Source organism: Coloeus monedula, assembly GCF_965178545.1.
Source record: "Coloeus monedula genome assembly, chromosome: 1".
NCBI classification, from domain to species: domain Eukaryota; kingdom Metazoa; phylum Chordata; class Aves; order Passeriformes; family Corvidae; genus Coloeus; species Coloeus monedula.
In genome coordinates, this window is record NC_138781.1 from 35,468,225 (window position 1) to 35,495,470 (window position 27,246).

Below are 27,246 nucleotides of genomic sequence, written 5' to 3' on the forward strand. Positions count from 1 at the left end.
GAATATCTCTGTTCATACATAGGAATGTCTCTGTTAATTGTGTTAGCTCTAAAGATAACAAAGTCATCAAACACAATGGCTGAGACTATTATTGTAACATTTTTCAAATGTTGAAAGCTATTAAGAAGTGTAATCAAATGGCACCCTGCAAGGAAGCAACTTTTTTTTATTTTTGCTCTTAAGCTTGTAAGTTTCACGCATTTATATGCAGCAACCATTTTTTACATTATTCACAAACGCCTTGACCTCTGGGTATTTTTGTTCTGCTTTACAAATGCATGCGTAAACAAAGGCAAATACAAACCAATTCGTATTTTCTTTGATCAAAGTTTAAAGTTGGTTTTTTATGTGTGTGTTAAAGTTATGTATTTTTTGTTTGTGTCCAGTAGTGACCAGAAAGCTTTACATGTACTTCTTATTCAAAATACCAAGGCACAAATGCTTTAAGAAGATTTTCAGCTTTTTCTTATATTGTCTGGAGGGGAAAAGAAGTGTAAGTACTTAGGATAAGTATAAGCAGTTCTTTGGCAAGTATTTATGTTGACACATGCCAGCAAAGCCTCACAGATTGTTGTTCTCAAAATCAGTAACCACGCCAAACAGTACTGATTCTTTCTCTGTTTGGGGCATATTATCTCCTTTTACTTGGTTTCATTTATTTCAGGTATTTTTCATTTTCTTGTGTGGGATTTTGAGGAGCCTTAAAGATGACAGTGTCATAAACACTTTTAGTGTAGAAAGGTATTTTTAACGAAGAAATGGTCAATGATATATTTGCTAAGAATGGTCATCATCTAGTATCAACCAGTTATGAATGAGACGGAACTCCTATGAAGTTATATGTGGGGTTTTGTTCTAATTTTCATTTGTTTGAAGTAAAAAATAATGCATCAAAATGTAATTTCTCTCAGTCTCCATCAGAGACTGTAGCAGCTCACCACAGGCCATTCACATCTCTCCTGTCTTTAATGGCCATGACCTCTTTATATAGAAGACAGAGATTCTGCTTCCTTCTGTTTTAGTTTAGATTTATCCTGTCATTCATTTGTACTCTTGTTAGACTACACTTTTGTAATGTTTTAGAAATTATAGGCTCATAATGAATTTGGCTTTCAGCAGAAGGGCCAGGACCAGAAATGGATGAGTGTAAAATTTTTCATTAAGTCTGACAAGGCTGAAGGCACCTTCAGCTGGGGTTCAGCTGTGCAGGACACAGCAAAGGAAAGAAATGTAGGAGAAAAGTACCAGGTGTAGCAGCTGTCTGTTCTGTAATACAAAGATGACAGGCCAGGGCTGTTATGTTGCTCAGCACAGCCACTCAGAAAGTCCTCTCCAGATCGACCTCAGAGACATGTTCCCAACCTGTGGCAAAACCCAAAACAACACTTACAGTTACTGGTGAAATGGTACAAAGGAACTACAGAGAACCAGTAGCCTGACTAAGACACACACAGATATTCTCCTTTTCTAAAGAAACTGATATATTTTTTGATCCATGTTAAAATGTAATTGTGGTACACAACATAATTTTTAATAATTATGCAGACGGAATGTATGGAAAATAAAATTGCATTTATGGCTCTGCATTGTAAAACATATCAGTGTTAGCGACAAATAAGTTTGAGGCAAGTTTGCAGTATTTAAAACAGTTCAAATAAACTGGTAGATAATAAAACCCAGGAAAAGCACATCCTGTATGATAATGCAGAGTCAGTTTTATCCCTGCTGCATTATCCTGTGATCTTGGATACAGCCGGGAGGAAGATGAGGAGAAGGAGAAGAAGGAGGAGGAGGATTACATGGGGAGAACAGGAAGAAATGAGTGTTTCAGTGCACTGGCCTTCACAGAACTCCTTGAAGTTTGTACAGAAGTCTTTGGCCTCTTCCACTGCCATTGTGCACTCCAGAGGTGCCTTCCTTCTGATTCAGAACTGGAAAGGGAGCACTTCTTTCCTTTTTCCTTTTCATCTACAAAAGACAAAACAAAAAGAGGAGACTTTCATAACTCGCAGGCATGCAATCCAGTAGGATTCTCAGAATGAAATATAATGCTTGACAAATTTCTGTAACTAGCCAAGAGGCAGTAGTACGTCCTGCAGTGTATTAAATGTGGGCAAACTATGTACCACAGCAAAGCTGACTTTTTCAGACCAGACCAGTGTGCAAACTTTGTACTGGGTCAGACCAGCTCCATAGGTGGAAATGGTTGCTGCTGCACTGGACAAATTCTGCAGTCCTTATGTGGAACTTGTTGGGAAGTGAAAGGAATTAAATGAAAGAAAAATCATAGAAATGGGACAAAACCAATTTTTTCCTGCAGCTCTTGCAGCTCATTCCTCTGAAGTTCTTTTTCTGTCTAATCCAAAAGGTGGACAAAGTTCATTTCAGCATTAGCAATCTAAAATCAAGTCTCAGCTGAGACTAATTTGCATGAATAAAGAAAGCCATTTTCAAGTGTGGTACTATACATGTATTTTTTGAAGTAAATGCTGACATTTTGATTTTTCTGGAGCACTACACATGATCCTCTTGGCTTTGTTTTGTACTTTGCAGTTCAAACTAGTGACCAGCTTGAAATGGGTTTAGAGCTACCTGACCACTGTGGAAGCAACTGGGGCAGATACTTAGGCCTGAAAACGACTGAGTCTGGCAAGCAATCAGGAGGATATTTTCAGAATAATAAATCAAACTCACACCTCTGGACAGACAAGACATGGAGATCTAGAGCACTGATTTTTGTGCCCTGCCCTGATGAGCAGAAGTACCACAACAGCCCATTGTTGACTTTCCACCAATCTCAGGCTGACATTGCCATCGTTCAGGTCCAAGTGACATTGATTTGTCCGGACTGTTTCATAAGCAAGCAAGGCAACGTAAAACCCCATTTTACATTTCTGTAATTAAACAGGTTTTCCAGAGAAATCCAGTGAAGATGGGTCTGCCTCTCAGCCACCTGAAAACACCATCCAAAGGCTGCCAGGCAGACCAGAGTCCACATTATGATTTTTAAGTTATTCATCAGCATCCTCATGCCTGAGGCACTCGCGCGTGACAATCAGCGGGTGCCCCATTCTTCCAGCTGTCTGGGAGACTGCTCCACTGCAACTCCCTTGCCCTGACAGAAACATGGAAGGCTCATTAGGGCAAGACCTTAATGTTCCCATCTGCAAGCAACCTTGGAATAAATCCAGAAGAAAACAAGATTTTTTTTTTTTTCCAGGTGCTTCTAGTAGTGCAGAATCAGGGGTACAAAAGCCAAGGACACCCAGCCAGCTCCAAGTGCAAGGCCCTCACGGTACTGCTGGGCAGAAGTGGCTTGGCAGGTGGACGTCTTTGGGCAGGGGGAGAAGGTAGTGCCATCTTTTTTCCGTGCCATGGGGCAGCACTGTGGCATCCCCGTGGGCTTTTAAAAATATCTTTAGCTCTGCCGAGGCACCAGCATGTGGGAGGGTGCGCCAGGCTGCAGCTGGACTTCACCCTCGCACCAAAGTCGCCGCGTTCCCAGGGGTGGGGATGGAAAGTGGGACCCGCGGGTGGGCGGGGTGTGTATGAGTGTGCATGTGTGTTAAATTACTACTTTTAAAAATATATATTTATTTTTATTCCCTCGTGAAGACCGGGGCGGGCTTTTTCCCCTCAGGATCTTAAGATCCCTGCGCTCCTTCCCCCGCCCCCGCCAGCGGAGACGGGAGGCCGCAGTACCTGGCGCCCTCTGCCCGGGAGGAGCCGCCCCGGCCCCGACGGCACCGTCGCCGAGCAGGTGGGCGCGGAAGGGGCGCGGCGGCGGGGCTGGGGGTCCCCGGTGCCCCCGGGCTCCCTCACAGCTTCTGTCAGTCGAGGCGGGGGCGCGGTCGCCGCCTCCCCCCGGTCGCCGCTGCGGCCGGGCCGGGGCTCCCCCCGCGCTGCGGGGGCAGAGACGACTCGGCGGACAAAGTTCGGGCCGCGGCTCGGCCCCGGCCCCGGCAGCGCCCGGCCGGCGGGCAGCGAGGGCGCGGGGTGACCGGGACACCCGCGCCCCTGGGACGTGGGTACTCCCGGCGGCGGAGCAGGAAGCGTGGCTGCAGGTCAGGCACGGGCTGTGCGCGGTGCTGCTCCTCTTTTGCCAAGCAGAGGAACACGGGTTGTTTTCAGGCGGCGGTGGATGGGAAGAAGTTTTTCTTTCCTAGTTCTCGTCCTTGAAGTAGATGTGCTGGAATAGGTCAGCCGAGAAAACGGGGCTGACTGTGAAAACTACTGTGTATTAAATACTTACGTTCATATTGGAGGGAGGATGCTGGAGAAATGTTGGAAAGAAGCTCTTAAAGATTTAATAATAATTAACATGGATAAAATTGAGACTAAAATCTAGTGACTTTCGCATCAGCCTGTTTGCGCTAATACGGAGCGACAGGGAATGTGTTGGTAAAGGGTAGCATGCGGATTTTTTATTTCTCTTTGGATATGCTCGGAGTTTGCAAAGGCATAGAGATGGTGGGTTATGTGACAGCCCGCATCCCTGGAGTGTGGAGGCGGGGTGGGTTTGAGTCGCACAAGAAATTCTGGGGTTTGAGAATAGGCAGGACACATGAGGCCAACATGCCTTAATTTTGTTTGGTCCTGAAAGTGGAATATTACTAAGCGAGATTTCTGAAAGATAGCAAAATAAGTCTGATTTAGGAGAGGAAACATTGATATAAGATAAAGTTTGAAGATTTCCACACAGAACGGTCGTGGAGCAGTCTGGATGTACGGGCTAAAGTCTGCAAGTGCTCCTGCTGATTCAGACAGTGACATATTGCTGAAATTGCGATAGCAGTGATACCTGTTACTGTGTACGCCGCATGAATCAAGTCGTTGAACTGCTTCCTGATACAATCATGGTTTTCAGTTTCTCCATCTGTACGACCAGCACAAGTTCCTGTTTATTTAACAACGTGTGTTTGTATAATCAATGTTAACATCTTCGGTTCACGTGCCTTGTACTGAAGGACAAGCCATAGGGCAGATGATCAAGGACATGCATGCAACTTCATTCCGTGGTGGCAGTGGGAGCTGGGACACTTGTTAGGTCCGTGTGCGTGGGGATGGTTCCCGTTCGCTGCGTGAACCTGTGACCCAAAACAGTGTCCCGGCTGGAATGCGCAGGCGGTGCCGACGCTGCTGCCACCCACGGCTCGTACGGGACATTGCCCTGCGTGCAGTGGAAGGGTTGAGTCTGCCTTGCTGTCAGGTACCGGCTTCCATGTGCAAGGTAACATATGAGAAGCTCAGTGTGGGACCCTTAAAGCAGATTGCGTGAGTGTGCTTTTTTTAATTGATAGACTGCTTCAGCTGTTTTGCTGTAGATGGTGACAAAATCTGGGTTAGACTCATAACCACGAAGAATGCTGTGGGAGTTGATGTTTATTCTGGAGAAGATGCAGGTTAGGGAATGGGGCTTGCAATTTAAGTATGAAACTTCTTTTATTTGTCTTTTTTAATAAAGGATATATATTCTCTAAAGACAGGGGTGTATAAATAGTTTGATCAGCTTTGCATACAGACTTTGGTTGCTTAGGGGCAGATGCAATGCTTAATTCATTAGCTGCAGTGCTCAAGTTATTGCTGGTTTGGATCTGTGCCTGAAAATGATTGAGATGCACTTGAAATTCAGATTCTGTGATTGTACTGCACTGGAAAGGGCAACATATGACTGTATTTATCAAATTATGTATTATAATACGAAGCATCTTCCTCTTTTTTTCTCTCACTTCTTCTGCACCTACAAGAGGAAATATAAACAAAGATCCTGTAGCATCTCAATTTCTGTTACTGCAGTAGGGAAATAGACAGTCAATGTTTGGAGTCGGTACATAATGACTACTAAATCTGAATTTGCAGAAAGTATTTAGATTGTTGATTTTTAGCAGTGAATCAAAACACAGAAGTGTCACATCTCAGCAATCACACCGTAAAAGTCAGCACTGGTTGTTGAATGTCCTAATAGGATATAGCCAGATGCTAATAGATGATCTTTATACTTAGTAATTTTATTGCTTGATGAGGTCAGTATTTTGGGAAACTCATTGTCCTCTGAAAAGAAGGCCTTGAACAGAAAATAGTACCTTAGTCATAACAAATAGAAAAATATTTGCACACTTTAAGAGAGAGATGTTGAGAACTCCAAAGTAGAATAACACAATTTAGTATTTTACATCTAAAATAAATATTAACTTATGTTAAGTATTAAAAAGTTTAATATTAATATTTTTAAATACTTTAGCTCCAAAGAGAAGCAAAACATTGAAAATATTGATATCAAATCTCTTTGTAATTCATAACTCACAGATAAGAATTACATTATTTTTTCAGAAGCATTTGCTTTTTTGGAAGCTTTTCTTCTCTGTGCTCTGTGACTGGGACAAATTCTGTTCAGTCATGCAGAGTAGGTGAGACTGGACAGGCTCAGCACAGCTTTCTTGCCCTGTAAGTTACTGATCCTGCATGTGTGTGAGCATCTGCTGCATTATTATGTGCGTATTTTATGCAGTTCATTTAAGCTCTAATAAATGAGATCACAGATGAAAAGTTGAAACTCTGGGGAAATATTTGGCTCTGCTATGCCAGAATAAAGATTCCTGTCTTCTTCAGAGTGTATGTGAAATTAGTATCTAAATAAACATAATAATCAAGTGAGATATCCAGTAAAGTCTTTTAACTAGAAGTCTTTAGTACTCACATTACACCGAGTTACCAGTGGCTGCTACGCAGTTTTGAGAGGCAGCTTTCTGGAATGCCTTTAACACTGTTCTTATAGATCTTCCTCAATTAGTCTGTGTTCTTACACAAAGTAGTTACTGTCTTTGAAAGACTGAAGCTTTCTGAAAACGGGCTTATAGTAGCAAAACCTTCATGGTACTTCACAGTTGCTTTTTTATCTGCAGTCATTCTGCATCAGGGTTCTCTGGTGGCTTTGTAGCCAGGATGAACAGAGATATAAAGAGTGCTATATTTGCAAACAGAAAAAAATGTTCTTGGGGTTTCCAGATTGGAAAGAAAGAAACTGTATTTTTAGACAAAATTGTATTTTTTTGAGTACACCCACCTTAATTTGACTTCTGAGTATTATGAAGTAGACTCATTCAGTATTACATACATGACAGCTGTAAAGCTGCCTTTTCATTGCTTCGAAAGTATGTGAAACAGCTAAAGGATTTTCAGGAGATGCGAAAACATGCCATGGTAATTGAAACAACAGCTGAAACAGATTTCACTACCAGAAATATCTCTCTCTCAAATAAGATCAGGCATCTTCTTTGCATTGACCCTGTGTCAGCTTTCACCATTGTACAAATAGATATATATAACCCTCTGTGGTGCGAATGGTGTCACTCTGTAGCCAGCCCAGGCAGAGCAGAGCAACACAGCACCTATGCTATAGCTACAGTGTAAGTGCTGAAGTGAAAAGCAGAGGAAAACTGGGCCAAAAGTCCCTACAAGATTAAGTTCTCTAAGCATAAGAACAGAAAATTCAGCATGAAAGCACTTGCTCAGTCTTGACCCTGCTCTTACAAGTGTCTAAGAAAACTAAACAAACTGTGTCTGCTCTGCAGCTTCTGTGTAATGGATATTCTACAACCTTCATTTACACCGGTGGCAACTGCAGTGTCTGCCTTGACAAATGGAAGTGTTGGCTATAAATTACAGTGCTTCTGCTTCATTCATAAGAGAGGGGTAAAATGAATGAAGTGAATGAATAAGTTCAGAGATAGTAACCTCTTTGTGCTGGTCTCTTTCACGAGCCATACACAGGTCTGTAAATGACTGCTGTACCATTTAACTTTTCCTAGTTCTCTATCGTGTTTTCCATAAGTAACAAAAAAAAAAAAAAAAAAAAAAAAAAAAAAAAAAAAAAAAAGGAGGAGAACAGAATATGGTACTGGATCACAAAGAAGGTCTTGGGATTTTTCGTTCCTCTTTTGTACTTTATTGTTTAAAGCTATTATAGTATTTCTTTCCTAACTGGCATAGTTTTGTGTGAGAGAAAAATATGTATGCACCAGCACTACTGATGTGTATAAAACAGTCCTGACAGGTTTTTGGCTTTTGTCCAAGTCAGTTACACATTTTTAATGTGCTAAAGAAGAAAGTAAATAACCCTATATCTGTTCAAAATCTATAGACCTGCTGTGTTAGTTGAGTAGACACATAAAGAAAACCATGAGGCGCATAAAAGGCAAGCCAGGCTTACATACCAGGAAAACAGACTGGGGCTTTAGCAACTTATTTTCAGAGGGAATGTTTGCTCCTCTTGGGGATATGTAAATCACTGCAAAAGTGTCTGTCAAATTCTGCCTGGGATTTGGACAGAAAGTTGCTTTTATTGGTCAGTTGTGTGAGTGTGAACAGCTTAACACGTTAGAGATGTTACTTCTGTTGATGTAGATTGTGTTTCTTTGAATATTTTCAGACTTATACCCTAAAGAACTGATCTCACTTCCACTGAAAACAAAGGAAAATTTGGCATAAAAAAATAAGAGATGGATTAGTCCTTAGGTTAGTAAATTGGCAGAGGGGGTGGAGACTCTCTCTGTAATGTACTGTGTGAGTGATAGATGTGGGGCCTAACAGGGCATTTAATGCGGAATGAAAGCCGTTTTTAGCCTTGAAATGACTAAGTAGCAAGGAAATTATGCAGAAGCAGATTGTACAAAATATTCTTGGATCAAGTGATCATGAGTTTACATTAACTTAACATTAGGACAACTGATGCAGTTCCACGTGGGGGTACTTGGGCTTGCTCTGAACAAGCTGTGCCGAGAGCTGCAAAGGCCTGGTGTAGTTGCAGAACGAGTATACTGTGGTTGCTTTGCTCCTTTCCTCTGCCCAGACTGTTTTACCTGCTTGTTTTTCTCCAATACTTCAATCTTTTATCCAATCCATCAGGTGGGGCTTTGTACATTGGCACTAATACTTACCAGTTCTAGTCAGGATACATCCTGATATCTCCTAGAATCACATTTTCTGGGTTTTTTTTCAGAGCTGGATCAGCCTAGCTCTGCGTTTCTTCTGTTTTTTCTCAGTACTAATAGCCTGTGCTATTATGCTCTAGTATCATCATGCAGAGTTACTTACTTTTGCACCATGCACAGTGTTTCTTTCCCCAGGGCAGACAACTCAACCTTTTAAATAAAATGCCTCTTCTCACCTAGCCTTGCATCAACAGCAGGCAACAGGTGCAGTGAATGGTGACAAGGGCAAAGAAAGTGGAGTGGGAATGGAGAGACTGGTAAACCACTAGAAAAGGGACGAAATATTCACAAAGTGAAATAAAGAAAGAGGAAGGGCTAGATCCAGACTGGTTAATGTGAAATTTGAAGTCCAAAACCAGCATAAAACCTCACACCAGAATTCAGGGGAGCAAGTGAGTCCTCATCTTTAACCTGCTTGGTCTGATGGTAGCAGATACTGATTGCTCTGAAAGTATACTTGGGAGCTGTTCAAAGAAAACCACTTTTCTCCTTTGTGCCTATGGTAGATACAAATGCAAAAATATCTTCTATTGCCATTTAATCTCTAGAATCATTTTCCTTCTTCATCAGGCAGCAAAGTTAGTTGAGTGTTTTCGGATCCCTGATGTTCATTGCTTATGCCATGTGTACAGGTAGGTATCAAACACAAATTCCTCTGTAAATATAATGACTTTCCCAAGAAATTACAAATGAAGTCCTTTAATAAGTTAAAGGGTTGAAACTTCAGTTTAATAAATTCATATTGTTTTTTTCTGAGAACTTTGTTTTACTAGCAATTCAGAACTAGGTCTACAAATCAAAACATCTTTTGTCTGGGATTATTTTTTTTGTAGCAATTGCAAATGACTGCAATTTGTTGTTCATTGTACAAAGTAAAATCATTTTCCTGAGTAAATGGATGTAAGATTGGGGCTAGATACTTTGGGCACCGTCTTTAAAAACAGCTAACAATTTTCTGTACAAGAAGACATATTTACACCTTTATGCACACAGGAAGTTTGATATCAGCTTTGACACTCAAGGGACAATAAGAACATATTGCATATTATTTTTTCAGAACAATGAGTTAGTTAAAATAGAAAAAATGCAATATTATGGTGGCATAGCAAGGCTTTCTTAACAACACAGGGGTTTATAGTTAGGTACTTGTAAATATGGAAGCCTTACCTTGGTGTAAAGACCATCTGAGATGAAGCTATCAATTATGTCATTGAAATGGAACAGCAGCTTCAATGGGATTGACAGAAAAGGGCATGAAAGTGAGAATGAATAAGCATGTTCAGAAGTTATAGTTTAAATTGTTAGACCATTAGGGCTAACATTTTTACCACTGGAAATTGATTTGGAATGGTAATTAGGTAATCACAACTTCACTGAAAACCAAAACCAAAGCTTCCCTGTCTTTCTTTGAGGTGAGGATTTCCCTGGCAACTTATTCCTGCAGGTCATTGTGTTTTACATCCCTTGTGTTCTCCTTATCACATACGGTGACCACAGTCCATGCTGAGGCCTCATACTGTATTGCAGGAAAGAATGGTGCATGTTTAACAGCAAAATTTATTTTTCTTGCACGGCCAGTATTAGATTGTCTCTTAAGCTGGTAGCTATCAGCCTGATGTGGCATGCATACAGGTTTCTGTAAATTTATCTTTTCTACATGTAAAGCTGTGAAAATAGAGCCTCTGATAAAATATCATGTGGTTGAAAGTGGAAATTTCAGAATTATTTAAGAACTGGATTTTTAAAGTCCTCTAGTCTTCCGATACCCACGTTTGCAAATTCTTTTCACTTGACTGACATTTTAAAACAGGGTTTGAGCTGTCTATAGCAAATATAGAAGAGCAAGATGCTGAATACTGCCTTGTTTGCATTTTCTATTTTGATGCTAGCTACTTAATTGGAAAGCAAAACTTTCTTCTGTTAAGGAAATTGGTTAAACAATGTTTGGAATTTTTTTTTGTGGAAACCATTCTGTGTACAGGTATACTTTTCAAATAACTCTGTATTATACAAATACAGAGTAAATTAATATATTAATAACTATAAAGGAATATATCATTAATAATTATGTGAAAAAATACAATTAGCTTCTTAGCAGAAGCTTCAAAACTTGCAAATGTTAACCTGAAACATCAAATTACCTCTACAGAGAGATAACAAGCGCTGCTTACACTGATACTCTTGAGGAGTATAAGAGTAAACAGTTGTCTTCAGAATGTGGCAGTGACCTTGAACTTCTACTGAGCTGCACTTTCTTTAGCTTAGGCCAATGATTAACTTTGCTATTATCAAATACACCATTGTTTGTATATCTGGCAGTGAAACAAGCCATGTCTGTGGATGATGCGGTATTAATTTCAAGGAAACCCTTCATATAAATTGTTTCCTTTAAAAAGTTATGTCTTTGTGCAAGTCCTAATTACTTCTAATTTACCTCATTTGTCTTTGGACTCTCTAACTTCAGGTTAACACTACTATAGGCACAACATATTTCTTGTTGGTATGTGTTGTTCTTTTACGCTTTATTTGAAAGAGGATGATGAATTCTCTTATTCTGCTCCCTTACAATCAGTCATCTATGGCAGATCCCCATGGAGCAGAGGAAGCTACACCCTGAAATAGTCATATGTAGGGATGTGAAGTCATCTGTGCAGCTTTGCCTCTGAAGGGAGGTTTGTCAAGCCATAGCACTGTAATTTCTGCCCTCAGCACCACAGGGAACCCAGTAGAGATCTGCTCACAGCACACATGGAAGCAAGGCGTCTTCAAATTCCTGTCCTGCTGGGTCAGCCCTGGACAGCTTGTGGCAATTTTATCAGGCTTCTGACAGAGTAAGAATCATGCTGGGTTTTTTTCAGGCAGAAAGGGGATGCAGCCCTTAACTGCATTAAGCCTGGTGGAAATAGTCCAAGCTGAGGGAAACTTACAGTCCTTGGCTTAAATTCAGGATACTGTTACGCGCTTTGAGACAATCCTGCAGACCCTGTAGAAGACCAGTGCTGCTTATAAGTGTTTCATCAGGCATTTAATGGAGAAAGAGCCCTTCATTAAGGTTTGCACATTCCAATGAAATTGAAAAAGCCAGATTCTGCCTTTAGTTGCAGTGATGTAAGTGGTGACCGAGAGCAGAAATTTCTCTCAAGTTGTACACAGTTCAGGTGTACAACTGTTAGGAGATGGTGAAAGGCTGGAGTTTTCTTAGTCAGCTGTAGGAATGTACATGTGAAAGTCTTAATATACATATAGTAAGATTGGTATGTGTATGGGTGTTTGCCTTTCTTCTGTAAATGAAAGTTCTAACAGTTTGACACTTCTGCACAGTTCTTAAATGTCTCAAATGCAGCAGAGACTATCAGCTCTTTTGTGAATGGGGTTATCTTTGCAGGGTGAAAAAGAGACAGGATATTCAGAGGCTCTACCTTGATTCTTCCTTGTTCTGTTCTCTAAACACAAAATGTCATTAACACTCTAAAAAGAAGAAAAGATGTAGCATCCAATGCTTAAAAATTAAATGGTTTGATTCTCTTAAAATTAGAATCTAGACCAGCTCATTCCAAACAGAAGCTTTTTTCAAGTCTTTTCCAGTTGTGTGATAGTGACAGCAGGAAAGTTGATCTGTGTAACACACATCTACTCTTCTGTTTTTAATCTTCCCTGTATCTACATGTGTGTACTGTCTTTAAAAGATCTGTGGAGTGCACATATCAATGATTTCAGCTGTTCTTCAGTGATGTTTCACAGGAGCAAATGGGCACACAACTACACTCATTGTCTACTTTTCAGATCATAAAAGTTGAGCAGATGCTTAGTGATGCTGTTTTTTCACAAGTGATTTTGAAATTATTTGACTTTTCTGTTGAAATATAAGGACTTAAAAGCTGTAACTCAGAACAGTACAGTTAATGAGGAAATCGTATTTGATTATATAAAAGTTGATTAAAAGATAAAACCAGTTTGTGGTCTACTTTTTTCTTCAGTTTTTAGTCAAGAAAATAAGACCAATATTATAGATTAGGTTTCCTGCACACCTTTGAAATATCCAACCCAGCCTTTCCTTTGAAGGAAGAAAACCTGTACATTTCCCCAAAGCTGTATTACCTACTTCAGAGTGTACAGCTGCAGTGATTGCAAATCCAGTAATAATGAATCAGTTATTTTGCAGTCCTTTCTCCAATTTGGTTATAAGAGTCAGATTTTCAATTCCAACCGTGTTGTTTCATATTAATGACTATACCACCTAAAGACCTAAGGACATTGGCCATTTAAAAAATACCCCTATTTAGAGTTTAGTGCATTAATGCATATTATGCACATTTAAATAATAGTGATTTTTTTTCCCTCTGTCTTTTCCCCTTCTAGACATTGTACTAAATTGAAGGTACAGCTGTTTCATGCATTTCCTTTCCTTGATGGGTGAAGGTATTTTAGAATAGTTTTTTCAGGCACACCTGTGGTGGTTCTGCTGAATGTCAGTGTGGCAGGAGACATGTCAACTGCTGTCCAAAATCCACTGTTTCTCAGTGTGGCTCTCTGCTCCCATCAGGATTTTGTTTTAGTGTGAGCCCTGCACTGCTGCTGTGGCAGTGACACTTCAGGAGGAGACTTTTGGGAAGCATTTGGATCAGAGTTTGTGCATGCCTGGCAGCTGGGCAAAGTGAGAACAAAGCTACAGAAAAGCTTAGGCAGAGGTTTTGAGTTTCCCACGGGCAAATCCAGGACAAGATTGAAAGAGCAGTCCATGAAGAAGAAAGATCTTCACCTCCTCTGTCTTGTTGACACTTTAAAATTAAAGTCTGGGTGAAGACTTTATTTGGGCCTTCAGAAATGTAGAGATTGAGTTCTTACATTTATCACTGCAGTGTGGTTCTTAAACCCAGCTGCTATTCAAGCATGTGTGGTGAGAACACACAAGGAACAATCTGTGACACCTGAAATTACCAGGTTTAGAATTATCCTTACCAACAGAACAAAAGAAGACCAATTGTTTTGAGATCAGAGAAGAGTAATAATATTCTCTGACTGATGAGAAGTTCACTGCCTTGTGAGAAGTAAAACAACTCAAAAAGTATAACAAGTCCTTGTAAATGTACTTTTGAATTAAAATTCTTATATTCCACAAAGCTGATGCTGAGCAGTAGAAGAAACTATTTTGCTTGGAACAAGGTAGAGTCATCTGCAGTGGAGTGCAAATGGGATCAAACTAAGAGAAGGAGAAATTAGGCTGCGTGTCAGGCAATTTGAACTAAAAGAGTTATTTGGGAAAGAGCTTCCCAAGGGAAATAATAAAAGCCACATTATTTGGGACACCTAAAATTAGAATACAGAAAGCACTAAAAAAAATGTACAACCTTGTTTTGGTAGGGAGATGGACTAGAACAGGCAGGGTTTGGGATTTTTTCTCTTTTTTTGCAATAAATTCTACAATTGTTGGGCTTGATTCTGTTTTGTGATGTTTAAGTCAACGAAAGATTTACATTGCTTCTTGTCTTAGGAAACTGAGGTTAAACATACAGGCTTCTCTCCTCCACCTATTGCCAGCTTTTTGAATTGTATCTTTTTATTTCTGTCCCTCAGGAGTAGTTCAGACCCTTCTCTTCCAATTATAGGTATGTATATTTAAAGGAGTGGAGAAAGGTCACATGTGTCTTAAGGATCCTTTGTAGCATTTCCCTCTTGCCTGGCTCTTACAGACATTAGAGCTGATTAGTATGATACTCCTTTTTGTGTTTTAATTCAGAGTTTATTTAGATTATTATGTGGAAATCCATGAACTCGGCATGTTCTGAAGCTATTGTGTGAAATTGCTGACCATGGTTTTTTATATAATATGTATAATATATATACTATATTATACATATATTATATTTATTTAATATATCTATTATTTTTATATATATATTAAATATATATATATAAAAAATATAATGAGAGGTTAATTAAATACAGCCTTTAACCAAGGAACAGAGGCCTCCAAGTAACATGTGTTGATGTATTGGAAGTGTTGCAGCCTTCTCCATAATTTTCTTCCAATACAGTCCACGTGAGATAGCTGCAGTATTACAAAAGAGGTTCTCGTAGCCAATCCTACATATTAAAAAGTGTAGATCATGCAGTTATGACTAAAAGCTAAGAGCCAAATGTTTTTTATTGTAAGTTAGCTTGAAGATTCCTGCCTTTATCAACATGCAGCGCTCCTTACAAAGACCACTTGAACAAATAGAGCCCCAATGTGGAAAATGGTTCTTCATTGTGTAGGCATTACCCTGTAACAGTGCTGGTATAAAAACCATGAATTTTAATGAATTTAAAAAGCATGCCAAGGTCAGGACATCGAGCCTCTGAATTTGTGGTAAGAGACAAAAGAGGGCACATAAGCAGGATTTTCTGAAAGATGGTTTATTTGTAGGGGGTTTGAAACAGCATGGGAGGAAAGCTCTATGGTGTCTCCAGTATTTCATTCAAGGGCTGTGTGTTATAACCCCACTAAATGCATTTTTCCCTGATGCCACTGGACAGGAGGATATGGGAGTGGGATATATGGTGAACATTTCCTTTGCACTGAATTTTGGGTTATAGATAGTCACACAGTTTCTAGCCCTTGAATTTTGGCTGCATCATTTGGAGGAACAGGTGCTGGGGCAGGGACTGGTAGAGAGGCAGCTAGAAAAGTCATCTGATGGCATTTCAGATTGTGACTTTTAAATAGCAAGAGCCGATTCCCATTTCCTCTCTCCCACTGCTGCTTGCCTCCAGTGTGCTCAACCTCCTGCTGCCATTCATGTGGTCTGCCACAGGAGCGTGGGTTCTATTTTTTTTTTTCTAATTTGACTAAGAGCATATTTTCCATTCTAAATCCTTAATGAAGACAAAAGGTCTGTATTGCAGGGTAGGAAGATACTAGCCCGAAACATATTATTAGCTGGGAAGACTCATTCTCCTTATGTCCATGTTTTTGAATGGCTTAATTGAGGAAAAGAGATATCTTCTGATAACGGGTTTTTGAATAGGGCAACAATGAGGGTGGAATGGTGGAGATGCTATGATGCCAGCTTTCTTGGAAAGCTTCATTAAGTGATTATTAAAGTGATTGCAACCAATTCTGTTACATATCAGGGTGCTTTGATATGCCAGTCCTTTGAATAGCAATCTCTCAAGGGAGAAAGTGAGCATTTCAGAGGCTCTGCATGTTTAATTTCTGACTGATCTGCCATTAAGTATTTTACGAGATAGAGAAGGAGAAAAATACTCAGATATTATCTGGATATTGTTCATGTACATTAGGTAGGAAGTGAACAAGTCTGCATGTACATTTTAATTTCACTGCCTGTTCCAATCTAACCCTCAAACAAAACAGCCAGATATTCCCCAGATATACAAGACTGTAACTTGCCTCATTTCTGTGTCGTCTTCTCTCCTGAACTTTTCCAGATTTAACTGTTGTGCCTCCTCCTTACACAGAAGATTCTGGAAAAGAGTGGAGTGTCTGCTTTTAAAAATAAAGGGAAAACCAGGGGGAGTTGGGTCTGGGAATTGTGGTCTTTTCAACTTAACATCCATTTCTAGTAAAACATCAAAATGCAAAAAATGTTTTTAAGACCTTGCAGGAGACAGGAAAACAAATTATCACCTAGAGAGATGTATAAAGAGAAAATGTGAGACACCAATGTAATTTCTTGTTAAGATAAAGCCTTGCAGACAGGAAAGACAAAGCATATGACATATTTTGTGTTATTGTAGGGCTTTTGATACTCTTATATGACATTGTGAAGAGTCTCAGAAGATAGTTGTGACATGATGGATGTAGAACGAGATGTAAAACTAGATGTGTTCAGAGCATTGATCCAAGTGTCACTACCAAAAGAAGATTTCAAGTATGGCTTGCAGAGGGCTCTCTTTGGCACTGCCTAGTACTTTCATTTGCAACTTTACTAATGAAATACAGGGGTTTCTTGTTAACTTTAAGGATGACTGAGTCATGCTGAGGGCTGGGTTAGGTATGAAAATCAGTGAGTGATGCACCATCATTCTCCAAAAAAAATTTTTTTTTAAAAGCATATAGCTTTTGTTGGAAGATACATGTCTTTTTGTCAGTGTATTACTAAAGAATTGTGAAAAATAACATTTAAAAATGGCAGGAAAAACACATGACTTTAACACTTGAGATGTCTGGCCCTTGATATGATATCATTTGGTAATAGAAGCTTTAATTTGTAGAATTATTTCTTTATTTATTATTCAGTCGTGAGGGGTTTTTTTCGGTTGTTGTTTAAACATTGAGTAAGTCCGCTGAACCTTAAAAAGTCCCTTACTCTCTCCTTAGAGCAGCAAACCTCTGGCTTAAAGTCAACAGAGTTTTTTTCCCAGCAGGAGAGTCTACATGTGGTCTACTGTGATTTGTTCTCTGCATTTCAGGGCTATGGGCTAGGTTAAGGCAAGATGTAATATTTGGACAGGCTAGAATCTACGCATTTGGTACTCATGGCACTGGCCCAGATCTGTGAGCTTGCTCTTTAGATGTATGTTGTCATCATAACTGTAATGAGGCTGTTCGTACTGTACTTTTGGAAGCAGTGCAGTATAAAAGTCTTCAGTCTGCTGAGAGCTAGATATTTGGCCAATCTTCAGCTTGCAGAGTATAAACACATTCCTCTCTGTTTTTTCTTTTTATTCTTCCACTTTTCCTTCTCCTCCCTTCCTTCTCAAGGACATAGACTTTGGCTATATTGTTCACAACTGCGTGAAGCTACAAATCCGAGCGGATGCCTGTGCCACCACCGCCGCCGCCACCTCCTCCTCCACCACCTCCACCACCTTCTGGAGGGCCCCCTCCACCACCACCACCTTCTGGAGGGCCCCCTCCACCACCACCACCTTCTGGAGGGCCCCCTCCACCACCACCACTGGTAAGACTGACTTTTCATTTCTATGAGCAAAAGCTTAGCTGTAGTAGCCAGCTCAGAGCCCACAGGATTTTGGCATGGATATTCATAGCAAATATCTGGGGCAGATGTTTGTTTTGCTGGCACTGGTTCTTCTGTTCATTACAGCAGTGGTCTCCAAAGTGGGGTGTGTGAGATGATCCATTGGTGCGTGGGATGAAAATACTGGAACTTCATCATACATGTGTACACTTTATAAAGAAATAAACCTATGCATATTGGGGTGCATGCTCAAAAATTTTTTTACTGCTAGAAGTGCAGGATCAAAAAGTTTAGAGATGATTAGAGTGTATATGGTGAGAATTCAGCATTTGTGAATACTTCTCCAGCCACAGGGAATTCATTTTTGTATTGGTAATGGACAGATGGTAAGTATTAGTTTCTTCATCCTTTTTCTTACAGCTCCTATTAAGACTCACAGTGTTCAGCTGTAGGTTTTGCCCTTTCTAGCACAGGGCGTCTTCCTGGGGATACAGCACAATATTCTTTTGTGCATGTGCAGGAACAATTACAGCTTGTAACAGATCATTACTGTGTGTGTCATGAAGTAGAACATGTGCCTTGCCAGCATGTTTGCAATAAGAGAAGGATGCTCTGGGTGAATATTCGGGGTATTACATTTTCATACCTTCACAATCAATTATTGTACCTATGGTAAAACCTATTTAAGTAGTTCCTTGAATTCTGTGATCAATTGGTCATAACCTGTTTCTACATTGAAATTCTTGGACTTTTTTTGAAGGAGTAGAACCTGGCACAGTTGTGTTCAAGTCATAAAATCTCTCCTGACTGTTTTTCATATGTTTTTCTGTCACTGCTGTACTTATTTGCGGAGTATGTTAGTCTCTGTAGCAAAACAGTACATGGTACTTCAAATGTACTTCAAAAGTACTTCAAATTTATTTTTTTTTAAGAGCTACATTTCTCCCTTGCATTCCCTGGCATCTCTGCCTGTTTTGTTCCCAAGAAGGTCAGTTGATTTTGTTTGGTACTGTTCATAATGGTCTTCTGTTATCTTTTTTCCAGAAGGAGGTTTCCTTGCAAGTTTCTCTCTGCTACTTTACAGGCTGAACCATTTTGTAAAACTCCCCATGAGTTGTGGAGATGAGGAGGAGGAGGATAAAGACAGCAAATGAAATAAGCAGTGTTTTATTCTTTTCAGCATTCAGTTTCAACTTTGGCACCATGAGCAGTGTTTCCAATTAGCAATTCTTCTGGGCTGGTACACAACCTATACTTAGATACTGAAATAAGTGGGCTGCATATTGTGAGCAGCTTAATGCTCACAACTACAATTAAAGTCAACAGAAGCTACAAATGTTCTTATCCTAATAAATTCAGATCAGTAAAGTATGTAGAGACATTTTTAGACTCCTCTAACATATGCCAATTGTAAATGACTTGAGAAAGCTAAGAAGACCCCTATGGATCATTATGAACAAGTTTAGGGTTTTTGTTTTCCCTTCCCTTTTCTGACAACTAAAGCCACTACTGTGATAGGGTTTTGATACAAGACGGCTTATTTTCATATTTTATTTGGATCATTCTGTTTCAAATGGGGTGGTCTCTGTACAAGACACACAGAATTTAGAGTCAGCTTAATCTTGGTGACACGATACATACTAGGTGTGTTTCTAATTAATGCCTGATATTAAAGTCTTGCTTTTAATAAGTGTTGATACTAAAAAGAGCATGTGAATCAGCACAAATAATTAGTAAAATAGGGTGGCAGAACATTGTTTTTTCCTGCAACAACAACATTACTTTTCCCTGTCAAAACTGAATGAGAGACAGGATCAGGAATCTGCCTGGTGAGTTTAGCAGAAGCACAGAGTAAGAGTCAGCTCTCCAGCTGGTGCCAAGTTACAGAGTAAAATCTTATAGTTGGGGAGTCTGCAAAAACTTGCTACAGACCCTGTTTTCTTTTACTAGATAGCCCTTTTCTAGAAATTGGCATTTGTCTTTTACAGTTGCTAAACTGCCCAGCTGTTGTTACAGCTGCTACAGCTAGATCTACAGTTGGGGGATGGGAGAAGGAAAAATTTTAACAGGCATGTAGCTTTAAGGAAAACCTTCAAAGCAAGTAAGTCATTATTTGGCCAACAGCTGGAAAAGTTCCAAAGTAAACAGCACAGTGATTTTTATTATACTGGTATGATTAAACCAGAGTAACATTTGCATGTTAGCAAATAAAAGTTAGGTTTTAATTTCACTATTGATATGCAGGTGAGCCACTAGTTTAACTTACTTGATTTATGTTAAAAGAAAAATGCCTGTGTGTAGGTGGGGGTTTTAGAATCCTGTAGTTTTTCATGATGCTATGGCAGGGGTACCATAGACTTGCCTTGCTTTTCTAGTTATGGATAATAGCCACACTTTCCCCTTGCCTTCATTATCAAGAGATTTTTAGCACATGTAGTCACCACGTTATCTTTTTTCCTACACATTTTCTTCATGAATATTGTGAGCCGTGATCCCAAATAATTTTGCAGTCCTTACTTCATGGAAATTCTAACCACTGTTGGCACGTAGCTTTTTCGTCCTGTTAACTCCTTCCTAAGGCAGAACAAAGGTTCTTTCCTAGAGTTTTCTAAGATTTTTGGCCTTGCTCCTACAGTTTTCTAAGACTTTTGGACTTCCTGATACTCTGTAAGTACTTGTACTGAATTTTATTCACAGAATTTTTTACAAGATAATATAAAGTGATTTGGAGATGGTATTTAAGACATGCTAGGAGCCACCTGTGCCCAACAGCCAAAAAGTTACTGGCTGTAAGAGCAAACTTAAAAGAAAACGATGTGGATTTCTCAGGACGGAATGGTAGGGTGTCTGCTGTAGCAGACGTAGGTGGCTGAGTCAAAATGTAAATATATCTAATTAGATTAATTGATCATGTCTTCAAATGCCTGCCTTCTGCGGGTCATAGAGATGAGAGGGGTGAGTAGGCAGGATAAAACTGTGCCCTGATGTATTTTCTGGCACTGGCTTACACAATTCAGATCTCTTCTTGTTTCCTTTCCCCCTACATCTTAACAAAGCACACTTAGAAAGGAGGCATAGGGTTTTTGTTCCAAAGCTCTTTTAATTTATGTGCATGTCATGTAAGGTTCTTTCATAGGGTTTCTGTTGGTGGTGTTGGGGAAGAGGGTGGTAGGTTTGGAGCTTTTTAAAGCTTTCTGCTCATCAAAATCTTCATTTTATTCCCTCTTTATTTCTTTTACCACTCTTGCCTTTAAGTTTGGCATATGAGGCAACCAGGTTAGTTTTGGTTTGTCATATTTTCTAGAGTTGGTGCCACCACCGAGACTGATTAAAATTTTTCTTCACCTAATTTCCCAAGAAAAGGACCAAGAGAGAATTTTGCTTTGATAAACCCTGTTCACTTATTACATGCAGTGAGGGCTGCTTACTGCTGTGTAGCCTCTGTATATGTGAATGTCTAATGTTATCATCAGTCATCACCTATCAAAATGTTCATATTGAAGGAAGTGTGGATGCATAGCAGACCTGCTGGGTTGTGCCTTACTCAGAGTTGTTGGTTTAATGATTCATGTTTTTGGAATTTAAGAAAATACTTCTGTTCTCTTTAGAACTGTTATGATTAAAGTCTTAGCATAGGAATTAACCCCCAAAATCACAATGGATAAAGCTCATAAAGTAGCACCAGGTGTTTATTTGCTGCCTTGTGGCACACTAGAAACTAGGATAGCAGGAAGAGAAAGTAATATGCTTACTTTGGTGGTAGAAATGTGAAACTTGAAACAATGATGAATGCTACACTAGCATGTAGATGAATCTGAATGATTACCTCATTCTTATTTAGTTAAAATTTAAAAAATAATTAAAACCAGAATTACTGTTGTAGATAAACCTGTCGGTGTTTACCAAGTTTATTATTCTCATCTTATTTTCTACTCTTGTAATACAAAATGCAGAAAAGCAATTTCTCATGATATAATGCTGCGATAAAAGCATAATTTACACAGAGGAAGGATTTCCAAGGTTCAGAAAAACATCACCTGATAGTTTTCCTTGGGGGGATGTTTTTTTCCCTCCTTCATGCAGTTGTTAGATTGAAAACCTTGCTGAGCTGTTTCCTTCAGCCTTCCCAAGAAATTCAGAGAGCTAGAGTGTTCATCTGAAGTTGTGTGGGAGTTGGTTTTGCTCCTATGACATTTAGCACTACTGTTCTTTGGAAAGAGAACAAACAACATATGTAAAGCATCTTGGCTGAAGATAATGATGATTTATGTTATTTTGATTTGGTCTTACCAAATATAGTATGAGTAAATGTGCACATACGAGCACTCATATGCATAAATTTTTGGTCATGCTTGCTAATTATTTATTGTAAAAATTAAAGTAATTTCTCAAGTTTTTATTCAGACCCCTAGACATGCAAGTGTAATACCGAAAGAACAGAATCATGCATGGTGCTAATTGCAAAATATGTAGGAATGTGTTTATTAAAATTTTATCTGAGCTGTAAGATCATATTTAGTACTTTATCATGGAGCCCCTAGGCCAGGAGATACTAAAGCACAGTATTTATTGCTGGTAGGTAAAACACACCAAAGTGAGAAAAAGTGCAGGCTTGGTAATCTTGTTGGTGACTGACTGATCATACAGACTGTGCTAAGGGCTGGACAAAGCACAGCTGAAATTTTTGAGTGCCTTGTTCCAGACAAGATAAAGGATACTGATTTATAGTGTTTTAATAATATATCATATCTCACACCAGTCTGCTTTCGTAAAGAAGTGAGAGGCAATCATGTAGGAAAAAAAAATGCTGTGTCTTTGTGTGGTTTATTTGACTTAATATTCAGCTGTTGGAAAATTGAGGTTGCATAGCTGCGGCATCTCAAAGTGTTGCTGCGGTTTCCTTCTACTCTTTTAGTCAACAAATACAGAAAGGGTAAGTGGGAGCTGTGAAAGGTGGGGAAGATGAAAAGAAAACATAAATACTAGGCTGGCATTGCTCTGTTTCATCTGGACAGGTACAGGGCTATGGACTGCATATAGTTCCTAGGTGCTAATCTTCTTGAATGCTTCACTTGAGAACTCTAAGGTCACAGTTTTTAATGTATTTAGATGTTGAGTTCTGTTTTGCAGGTTTCTTCGTAATGTCATATGTTCTACGAGTCTGAATGGAATGGAAAGCATTTGAAGAGCATCCTTTCTCTTTGTTTTTCATCTGTGTAATATACAAGTATGGAAATTGCAGAGTAGAGTTACCAGCTGTAAATGATTGAGCCCAGGTACCAGAAGCAGCCTAGCTGCAGAGAACTAATAGGTTAATTTACCATTCTAATCACAAAGTAATAATGCCCTTAAAAGTCAGTATTCCATCTCTAGTGTATGCCATGGCTAAATATTAAATTCCATCTGTCAATTAATATTATACTTTTAGCCTTTTAATTAAAAGAGAACTCAGAATTATAGCAACACTTGAGTAGGACTTCTCTGAATGGCTGGAAGGTGAGAGTGCAAGAAATGCTAGTTTCTCATTATTCTCTCTTGGGTTAACCATAATTTTGTGTGAATGCTAAAAGGCATTTCAGAATGATCAGTGGCTTCTGCACAGGTAACTGGGTATGAGAAATGGCCTAGTGTTCTCAGGGAGAGATTAAATTGTGATGTGTGTAGGTTGTTACATGCTGAAATTTTTGTTGCCACTACTCATGGCATCCCTTGTCATCCTGGGGACTCTGCTGTGGTATACAGAGAGAATAAACAGTGCTAGTGTCACCAGCTCCCATGGCGATGTTTTCAGCCTTGTACTGTTTGATGTTTTCATTGCAATGCCAGGCCCTCAGATTTTCTTGTTTATGTAAGAGCTTTCCTTTCTTTTCATTGATGCAGAGGCAGGCATGGGACTTTGAATACCAAAAACTTAGAAATCAAAAGATGAAATTCAAAATTATTTTTTGAAGCCAGTCTCAAGATATTTTTGGTATTTGACTTGTGGTCTTTCTGGACTGCTGGGAAACACTTTTAGAGTTGTTTAAATTTTATACTGCCTCCATTTTGGTGGCTTCTGTTATTGCATGTTTTCTTTTAGTGAAAGAACAGTCAGAATTTGCATTTAAAATGTAGGTGTCAGAAAGTTAAATACCCACAGAAGAGCTCAGCAGGTATAAATGATCCTACTGATTCTGTTGCATTTTTTGTATTACAGTACAGAAATGGAGCAACCCACACTAGCAAACCTTAAGTACACCCCAGTTAATAAGCCCACTGCTCCATCTGAGGCAGGAGCAATTGAACCCTTCAGTATACAAGATTTTATATTACCTGATACAGCGGTGCTAGCATAAAGTGCAGAGGGTTTATTGGGTGCAGTGGCATTGATTTCTGATGGTGTTTGAAATGAGCACTAGGAATACAGATTTAGAAGAAAGTTGCTCCTGCTATGCTGGGTTTTGTGTTCTGTTCCCTGCCATTGTGTGGGCTGGTAACTTCAGGCAGGGTAGAGCAGGCACCAGGCTCTGCTAACACTGAAAGGCCTCACTATTTGGGACTAAAGCCAGGACTAGGCGGTGGCTGTAGCACCAGGAAGAGATCCATAACAACTTTTGCACTGCTTCCCTAGCTGGGAGCTGAGAAACAAGGTCGGTGTAGACTCAGCCTATCTAAGCACACACATTGCTCGATGACCTTTTCAACCTGGCAGGTTCAGACTGCAGAACTTCGTGCGATGGAGACTGAGATCATGGTTAATCAGTACTGAGCTGGGTGTAGGTGGAATTGTCAAGTGCTGGTCCTGTAATTCTCTTGAAACAATGATTTCTTCAGCTGCCAGGAAGCTATTTGGCAGGTCCCCTCGTGTGGGCTCCCTCAGAAAAGTTGGCTGGAGAGTGACCTCTCACATGGGGAGCATTTGAAGCTCAGCTTGCTAGAAGGCTGAGAGATTGCTGTGTTTGCCTAGGCAGACCAGGTGCCAAAAATTAATTAGTTTTGTCCTATGCTACACAGCAGAAACACAAGAAGTGGCTCTGATCTTGCAAATGACTGTGGAGGTAGAGTCGTGCACAGTGGCGCGGTCTCCCACAGTTAAAAAGCTTTAAAGCAGAGGTCAGGGCTCTCTTGTGAATAGAACCAAAATTGTCAGGTACCAGATCTCCCAAGCTTCTTTAGAAACAAGCAGTTTAAAATATTTAAAATAAAAGAAGACATCTGCTTTGTTGTTGAGACTTGTTGCATTTTTCCTTAAATTTGAAGGGAGGATTATTTTGATTATTTTATTTTGCATTTGACAGTGCATAAGTGAAACCACACCTGATGCACATGTAATGTAAATACAAGAAGGATGACAATGTTATTCTCTATGGTAGTTCTGTTTGTGTTGTGCTGGAAACTGGGTCTTTTATTTTAATAAGCTCCTTCTTTTTGTTGCTACTTTTCTTGGCACATTCCTGATGGAGACTTTAGATGCTAGTTTGAGAATTCTTTGTAAAAGCAATGCTCTTGCCTCTGGGGCAAATTGTTTCTGTTGAAAATGTAAATTCATTAATTCCTGGCATAATTCTAAACTAGTAATAGTGAATTGTTCTTGGGATCAAGTTGCAAATTCTTCTGGGGTTTCAGATTTCATGTTGAGCTACAAATGCATAGATGACTTTTATAATCCTGTGCTATGTCAAGGAAGACATGCTGGTCATCTTACAGTGAGATTTCTGGTCAAGTTCCGTGTTTTACTTTGTTGCAGAACAACCTCATTCTTTTAATAAAAAGTTACAACTTTGTAGTTTGTTAGACAGTTCTGGCATCTTACTGGCAATATTATTTTTTTCCTGTCAGTTCTGCTTTTGAAAAGGATGCAGTCTTTGAGGAGCTGAATTCATTCAAATACCTTCGTCCTGATGGTTACAGGAGTCTCCTTATGGAATACTTGTGGTCAGCAGTTTGTGGTTAAGTGGAAGGAAGCTACTGAGTAAGTTGCTTGCAAGCAGGTGTCCCCTGTTCCTAGTCCACTCTTTTTTATCATCAGTGTTCCCAGAAGGGTATTTTAACAGACTCTTGCCCCTTGGAGCCCCTTACTCAAGGCCTGTGCCCGTCCAGACTGTTATGAACACCAACTCAATGCCTGGCTTTCCTTCAGAGGAGCAGGAGATTTATGGCTGGATAGGGACCCAGTCATCATCTCTCCCTTCATTCTCTCCTGCTTGGAGAGACTTGTGGTGCCATATGGGCAGTAAGAACACTCATCATCCTTCCTCAGATGCTTTACCAACCCCAAACAAGCTGTGTTTTTCTCTCATATTCTCAGCTATCTCTGATATGATGCGCATACTGCATTATGCAGCTAGCTTCACCTTTTTTGTCCTCTTTCCTGAAAAGTCTGTGCTTGTCCACACCAGAATTTCAGTTATTGTTAATATAGAAATAATATTTGGAGAATTTTGTTATATCTCCAGTGGTTCCTGCACTTCCTTGATGCTTGATATATCCTTTATTTAAGGTTTTAGTTGTCTCTCACTGTTGATGAACATTTTCTTTGACCAGACCTGGCACTATCATATTACTGACTGCATTGCCTACCCAGATATTGCTGGTTTTGCCCTGCCTGCTGTTTTAGATGCTGGTTTTAATTGTCCATTGACAGGTTTGTAGGCTTTTTCTCTTGTATTTTTTAGTTTAAATTGGGTCTCTGAATCATGACAGATTGAATGCCAGACAAGGCCAGGATTGGCTCAGGAACTCCTCTTTTTTTTTTTTTTCATGACTATGTGTCTCTGTGATCAAAATATCCTTTGTTCATTATTTATCTTGCTGCACTGTCTTTCTCTTCCTTAAAAGCCAGACCTGAGGTGTTTCATGCTGCAGTGGTGAAGATCAGTCTAGATCTATGCATGTTCAGCTGAGCATGGCAGAGAAAAATAAGAAAGCAAGGGTTTCTTAAGGGGTGTCCTCAAACTCTTCTTCCACTAAAATATATGCTGCTTATGCCTTCTGCCAGTACCTGTGCTTGATCTCTGCATTGAATCTGGGGGGTTTTGTCTAGGGGGAAAAAAGTGGTAATGGGAGAGAGGAAGATTAATTGCCACCAGATTCATAGAAATAATTTATATTGTCAGCAAAAGAGAGAGGTCTCCTTCTGCCCATAATGAAATGCTGATGTCAATTGTATTGATTGGGCTTTAATTTTATCATTATATGTCTCACAAAATAGTTAGGGAAAAGCTAAGTATATTTTGACTTCTTTTTTTTTTTTTTTACCTAGTTCAGATAAATAATTTTATACACAGGTGTCTTTCCAGTGTTTCCTATAAAATGTGACCAAGAGAGAAAATCTACTGTGATGATACAATTCATTG

At 39.6% G+C, this 27,246-nt stretch overlaps 1 protein-coding gene across 1 annotated transcript in view; it reads left to right on the top strand.

Annotated features, from left to right (window-relative positions):
* The first annotated feature begins 3,722 nt into the window (after positions 1–3,722).
* Positions 3,723–27,246, top strand: part of WIPF3 (WAS/WASL interacting protein family member 3) — a 38,571-nt gene continuing 15,047 nt past the window's right edge. Inside the window, exons 1-2 of the mRNA XM_082298917.1 lie at positions 3,723–3,760; positions 17,695–17,893. Coding sequence (XP_082155043.1) covers positions 17,750–17,893 — 144 coding nt within the window. The 5' untranslated portion in view covers positions 3,723–3,760; positions 17,695–17,749. The remainder of the gene's footprint in view (positions 3,761–17,694; positions 17,894–27,246) is intronic.